Below are 7510 nucleotides of genomic sequence, written 5' to 3'. Positions count from 1 at the left end.
ACACCCCGTATAGTCCCCACCTAACAGGAAATAACCACAGGCCAAAACAGTCCCTGCTGCTTAGTGCATGCCCGTATCCATGTACGGTACCAAACACAGCAACGCAACATTCTTACGTCACGCCACCTCCGGATGTGGCGCACGACGTTCAAGCTTCCAGCTGCGCCATCCTCCCGCGTTCTTTTGGGTGTCGCAGTAAGAGCGCTCACAGTGGTTGGGGGAGCAAAGAGCCACCGGAAGTCTTGCGCAATCCGGCCCCCCTCCCCGGGGTCAAGCAGCCGCCAATCGGCGTCGGGGAACCCTGCCTGTAGGCGTGGTCATATCTCCCAGCTCGAGGCTTTCTTGTTACCGGCATTCCGCCCAGACGAGCGGCTTTGAAGTGCGGGGCCGGCGGTGCCTGTGAATCAGCGGCGAGCTTCGGTGTAAGCGGTGCTTCCCCTTCCCGGGTGGAGCCTTATCGGTGTCCATAAGCGATCCCCTCAACTCACACTCGGACACAGACGGGCGAGAGGCTCCGGCGCTCCCATCATGGCTGACAACGACAAGCTGGACAACCAGCGGCTGAAGAACTTCAAGAACAAAGGCCGCGACTTAGAGGTAGTCACCCTTCCTCTTCCTTTTACCCCCATCTGAGCTCGGCTCGGGGATACCGGCACACACATCCGGCCCTCTGCGCTTCCTGGGCCCGGCTGTGACGTCGCTGTGCCCGGGCCTGGAGTGCAGCGAGGCCCAATCCTTTCCACGTCAGGGCGGATCCCGCTTCCCCGCCAGTCTCTCCTCCATACCGATCCATGTAGTACGGCCGGCGGATGAGTGTAGAGCGGCCCCGGGGACTCCCTGTGTCATGAGTAACCTCGGGGTGGGCGCAGGTGCAGCATATGATCTCACCCTCTGTTTGTGTCCGAATAGATCATCGGGGGGGGGTTCTAAGAGTCACATCCACCCCCGGGGAGGCATCAGCCATCGATGTCTGGGATCAGACTGTGTGTCTGCGGAGGAGTCAAGTATATCCATAGCCAGCGTTTGTTTGGATGCGGCTAGGGAATGGTTGCAGCTGAATGCTGGTCTTTAAAACAATCTCAGTGCCTGCCCATTGCCAGGGTGATGTGGAGGGATACCTACCTTATACCCCTCGCTGTGGTAGGTTCCCTTCACTTGTATGATAGCCCCTTTAAGGCCTCTTCTGTAAGATGCTCCTGTTTGCAGTCACATTGATGCCATCAAGTTCAATGTTGGGCCAATATCATTGTATGTGAGAATGACGAGGGCCCGCAACGTCTCGGGGTGAGGAATATGCAAAGTATGGCACATTATACCTCTAGGCTTCTTTGAGTATTTAAAGTGACACTAAACTCAAGAGTTAAATCTTAAAAATGCATTCAGGTACCTTTTTTAGTTATTAACACAAAATGTATCTTATTGGTGTATCACTGGGCTGTAGATCCTCCAATCATCTCTGAATTGGTGCTGACACTGTCCTGGAGGGGGGCTACTTTTGTTCCCCATGGTCCCTGTGTGTGTGTGTGTTGTAAAGAAGCCATCGCTCCTCTGATGGACTACAATCTCAATACAAATATGTAAACTGAAAATGAGATTGTAGTCCATCGCAGGAGTAATCTTGGAGTGGTGACTACTGTACAACACACACAGGGACCATGGGGAAGAAAAGTAGCCCCCCTCCAGAAGGAAGGGTGGTGTCGGCACCAATTCAGAGATGATTGGAGGATCTAGAGCTGAGTGATACATAAGACACATTTTTGTTAATAGTTAAGGTACTTGAATGCATTTTTAAGATTGAATTCCTGAGTTTAGTTTCCCTTGAACTCTTGTGGTTCACTGCAAGGGCATTTTGTTTTTATAGATCCCGGAGTTGAAGGGTTGGTTGAACAAATAAAAAGGTGCACTAGCCTCTAACGACCTCCTCCTGGTCCCTACACCAGCCAGTAGGGCAATCCTGGGAACTTGAAAAGTTTACTACCCAGACCCGGGGGCTGCATAGCAATGTAATGGTTGCAGTGGGGAGCCCCACGACTGTGCTCAACAATGGAAATCATCTTTCTTCTAGGATGGTGTCCTGGAAGAATTAAAGCTCAGGAGAGGTTTTCGCTGGTCACACAGCTACACTGGCCAATCACTGCTCCCCATTGTAACCATTATGGTGCTGTGGACTCTCTGAGGCTGTGTAATCGAGTTTTTTTTTTTTTTCTAGTTCCCACACCATTTTGACACCAGGCGCATGTCATCATTACAGATAACTAGCACATGTCATCATTACAGATAACTAGCACATGGTGTTGAGTTCACTTTTTATTTTTTTGTGAAAAGGTGAACTAACCCCTTTTGGTGTTTAAAACACTTGTCGGGTTTTTTTGTTTTTACATCTACTTGGGAGCTTTTCTTCATTTCCTGTCCCATGGACAAAACAGGAAGTCCATAGAAAACTTGGACTTAAAACGGGATGACTCCAGTAATATCAACTTATTCCTGAAAAAGCGATAAAACGGTCAATAACAAACTTTTGACGTATTTTGGCCCCATAACTGAGCCTTAGTAGTAGCTTCGTGACCCAGTTGTGGGGACGAAATGCGTTAAAAGCTTGACCGGTTTTATGCTTTTTCTGGGAATAAATTATGTTGGAATGTTAATTGGCTTCCGTCTAAATTGGTCCGAACATGTGCGATAGGGACCTTGGATTGTAAGCTCCTTGAGGGCAGGGCCTGATTTGAAAGTGCACTGAGTAAAGCATTTCGAGAATTGTTGGCACTATATAAATGCCAATAAATAAAATTACTGGACTGACCCTGTTTCCACTGCCAGTTTTCTGTGGACTCTTGGATTTAAGTCTTAGAATGTTTATCTGGCACTGAGGTTCCATTAGCGGAGTGGATGTGTGGGAGTTGAGCTTCTCAATTTCTGTCTATTATATAAAACAGGAAGTGTCAGGAAATTTCTACAAAGTGAGGGCACAGGAGTGCACAGATAGTTCCCATGTGAATTGGGGTGACTCAAAATTCATACATTTCCCAACACGGTCTGTCCTGGTGACAATGACAGGGTGACTGTACCCAGCAGAGACGCGCAAGGCCATATAATCCTGACGGTTTTTACTTTTTCCATACTTATGACTGAAAGAAATTGTTTAGCTTTTAGATACACTATATTGCCAGAAGTATTGGGATGCCTGCCTTTACACGCACATGAACTTTAATGGCATCCCAGTCTTAGTCCGTAAGGTTCAATATTGAGTTGTCCCACCCTTTGCCGCTATAACAGCTTCATCTCTTCTGGGAAGGCGTCCACAAGGTTTAGGAGTGTGTCTATGGGAATGTTTGACCATTCTTCCAGAAGCGCATTTGTGAGGTCAGGTACTGATGTTGGATGAGAAGGCCTGGCTCGCATTCTCCGCTCTAATTCATCCCAAAGGTGTTCTATCGGGTTGAGGTCAGGACTCTGTGCAGGTCAGTCAAGTTCCTCCACCTCAAACTCGCTCATCCATGTCTTTATGGACCTTGCCTTGTGCACTGTTGGGAGCATGAAATTGTCCAAGATGTCTTGGTATGCTGATGCCTTAAGAGTTCCCTTCACTGGAACTAAGGGGCCAAGCCCAACCCATGAAAAACAAACCCACACCATAATCCCCCCTCCATCAAACTTTACACTTGGCACAATGCGGTCAGGCAAGTACCGTTCTCCTGGCAACCGCCAAATCCAGACACGTCCATCAGATTGCCTGACAGAGAACCGTCATTCGTCACTCCAGAGAACACGTCCCCACTTCTCTAGAGTCCAGTGGTGGCGTGCTTTACACCATTGCATCCGACGCTTTGCATTGCACTTGGTGATGTAAGGCTTGGATGCAGCTGCTCGGCCATGGAAACCCATTTCATGAAGCTCTGTTGTGCCAATCTGAAGGCCACGTGAAGTTTGGAGGTCTGTGGCTATTGACTCTGAAGATAGTTGGCGACTTCTGTGCACTGTGCGCTTCAGCATGCGCTGACCCCGCTCTGTCATTTTACGTGGCCTACCACTTCGTGGCTGAGTTGCTGCTGTTACCAGTTGCTTCCACTTAGTGGTATTATAACAAACAGTTATACCTCCAGCCTTGTCTTCAGTCTTGCACAGGAAATTGCTTACCCTGATGTCACTGCACGCTGAGCTTCTCACATTGTGCATTAGAAGCTGAAACAAGTCGGAGCCCGCCTCGTTTCCTGGCTGGAGGATGTCCGGCAACATCTAGCTCATTCCTCATCTGCTTGGCCCGCCAGTCATTTATTGGATTTCAGTCCCTTAAACACATGTTGGTGCTACCTAGGGTCGCCTGCTTGCAAATGCAGCCTGCCTAGGAATGCCCACTCCTCTAGGCTGACAACCATTGATCAAGGCATTTTTATATTTGCACACTGCTTGTATAAGGGCTCTTGAAAGGAGTACTGAGACAGGGTGCTGTAATGGTTTCAGGAAGCTATGTACTGTACCCTGCCACCAGCCATGACATAGAGAATGACATAGAACCAGTGATGTAACTGAGTCCAAAATAAGGTGAGTAATGAAAATGGAAAGGCTTCATTGGCACGTATATTGCAAGCCACGTTGTGGAATAAACAATGCGGTGTTACTAATTTGCCCATTTATTTTTTTGTTTTCACACATCTGCGTACTCAGGAGCAGTAAGTCAAATGTTCTAAAATGAGGACAGGTGAGCAAAATGTATGGAACACGTTTAGGGCTGCAACTAATGATTATATTCAGAATCAATTACTTGGCCGATTTTTTATTTTTTATTTTTTTTTTATTATTATTAATCTGATAAATGAAACCCCATCCTTAATTTAAAATACTCAAACGCAGTGTCACAAAGTTTAATTCAGAATACATCTGCATGCACAATTTGTTGCAATCGCACAGCATTGCGGGACTGTGCATTCCAGTGCGGGCGATCACACTTTGGGGTTCATTGAAATGAATGGCACTGCAACGCACCTCCTGCAGCAGAATGTGTCATGCCGAAACCAAAAGTGACTTTTTAAGACTTTTTTTATACAGTAATTGTATTGTAAGCACATGACGCTTGAATAGCTTCAGCCAGGGAATGACAGCTGAATGTAAATACAGCAGGTAGCGGCTGCAATAGCCAGCCTGCTAATGGCCATTTCAAACTGCTTGCTGTGCCCTCCTCCCAGCGTGGAGGAGAGCTAGGAGATCCAACCATCTAATCGATAATGATAATAGTTGACAACTATTCTTATTGATTAGTTGGCTGCAGCCCTACACAAGTTATTGACCGTTCCCATACAGACTTAAGGTTGTAGATTTCCTGCTTGCGATGTTTTTTGTTCCAGTCTCTTTGGCACATTTCAGTTCTTTGGGCTGTGTGCTGACTGATAATAGACTGTAGATAAGGGGACCCTATCGGCTGGAAATTCTTCATTTTCTGAAAGTATACAACGGTACATGAACAAGGCAACCATGTTTTAGCTTTTATTTGTAGAGACATTCACATTCTAGAAGTAATAATAATGGCGTTATAGAGAATGACCCCTTCCTTTGTATTGTTCACCTCCTTCCTAAAGCTGGACATAGTCTGCCCGAATTATGGCCGAGCCCTGCTGACTAAGACAAAATTCGAGCAGTGTGGATCTCCCGATTCCCGTTCAGCAAAAGTCTTAACTTTTGTTGAAGGGGCTGGTCCCAAAATTCTTAGCAGATGGGGGCGGGGGAGGAGAGGAGATTTTGTATGCTGCCATGTAACTATCCAGGGACTTCATTATGGTCTTTTGTACTTTAAGAACATTGTTCTAGGTAAATGATGACATTTGGTAATGCTAAATGTTCCTGTGATCTCATCTAACATGCATGTCTTTTCTGTGGTGTTGAGAATCCTCTGACTCACTGTGACGTAGTCAGGTTGACAGCTTAGTAGCTTAGCCATGCCTTGCATGCTGAGGAACATTGAACAAATAACTATGCATTTCCAGAATAACACCATATAGAATGATATTTCAAGTTTTATTTATAGAATAAGTCCATTTCCTGTCTGAGGTATAAAGTTAAATTCTATTACAGTTTTCAAAAATGCAAATGTTTGAAGTGAAGATGTTATCCAGAATCTCCAGTTTCCACCTGACCGTGTAGTGCTTGCTACAAACATCTGTAAACTGTAGGCAATGACATTATTTTCCCCTAGCAAGTTCCCTCCAGCTTTCTGTATTTTCCTCGGGTAGATCCATTAGTTTTTTTAGAGGAGATGCAGATTTTTGGCATGAATACAAGTTGTGTAGTTTGTTTTTTTTGTATTGTTGGGCTGTTGTCATTTTGTATGCTTTGATGATATTGTAATGGTTTTCGTCTTTCGGGAATTGTAAACGTGTTGGCAGCCTTCTTGTGTATATATGTTGGAAGAGAGCGGTCTGTGAGCGCTGCAGTAAGTATGATATATGTCACATTTTTTTATAGTGTGTTGGCTGTTAATATTGTCACTAGTGAGTGGATATCTGTGGCTCTTAGTGACACTCAGGGAAATTCAGTAAAGCATTTGCAGCACTTTGTGCTATCGCAGTATTATTATTATACAGGATTTATATTATATATTTATTATTATTTTATATTAGAAAGTTCTGCGTCTCATTTATGAAGGCCTTGTGACTGTTCCGTTAAAACACATGCAACAGATTGTCAAATTGGTGCAAATAACTACCCCAATGTGTTGCTATGGCTGTGACAAATTAAAAAAGCATTACCCCCGGTTTGTAAATAAGGACACTGGAAAAAGACCAGTTCTAAGTTGGCACACAGAGACAGGCTAGGGTGCCTAAAGTGGGGGCTGCCATGTAATAAAGGGCATGTTTGTTCTGTCGCTGGTTGCCAGGATGTGGTCAGCCACAAAGCTTCCTTGGTTCTAGGATGCAGACTGCCAGCATATTATCAAGCAGTAATGTGTGGCTGAACATTGGCAGTGGGTGGAGCCTGATGGGTGATGCTGAGACTAGTTCCTCATCAGGACTGCCTTCCTTTTGATGGCAGTGGGCAGATTCCATAGCCACTAGACACAGCACTATAGCAGCTATGGAATCCACCCATTGGAATATGCTGTCGAACAGAAATAAGGCAGACCTGATGGGGAACTAGGCTCTCGGCATCACCCATTAGGCTTTGCCCACTGTCAAGTTGAGGGGAGACGAACCTAATGGGGAAACTAGTGTGTCAACATTAAGCTCTGCCTACCAAACAACTCCACATGGGAGACTGGAGAGGCAAATCAGGGTTGCCGAACTGCCCTGGTGTGACCCGGGCCTAAATCTCAGTCTTCAGCTCCATAAAGTGGTATATTTCAGTCGATCTAGAAAGGAAATATACTGAGAACGTTCATTTTTGCCTCTTTTCTCACAGAGCAAATGTTCAGAGAATTGCAGGACAGATGGCTCTGTAAATTGTTTATTCATAGACCCCTTTTTCATTTTTCCTAATTGGACCGTGTGAAGGTGTGTCTTTAAAGTAAAACCCTAAGGACCAT

At 45.6% G+C, this 7510-nt stretch overlaps 1 protein-coding gene across 1 annotated transcript in view; it reads left to right on the top strand.

Annotated features, from left to right (window-relative positions):
• Positions 1-442: 442 nt before the first annotated feature.
• Positions 443-7510, top strand: part of KPNA4 (karyopherin subunit alpha 4) — a 24468-nt gene continuing 17400 nt past the window's right edge. Inside the window, exon 1 of the mRNA XM_018553972.1 lies at positions 443-597. Coding sequence (XP_018409474.1) covers positions 529-597 — 69 coding nt within the window. The 5' untranslated portion in view covers positions 443-528. The remainder of the gene's footprint in view (positions 598-7510) is intronic.

Source organism: Nanorana parkeri, unplaced genomic scaffold (genome assembly GCF_000935625.1).
Source record: "Nanorana parkeri isolate BGI_ZX_2015 unplaced genomic scaffold, ASM93562v1 scaffold136, whole genome shotgun sequence".
Classification (NCBI taxonomy): domain Eukaryota; kingdom Metazoa; phylum Chordata; class Amphibia; order Anura; family Dicroglossidae; genus Nanorana; species Nanorana parkeri.
Note: the sequence above shows the minus strand (reverse complement) of the source record. Positions and strands in the feature narration are given on the sequence as shown.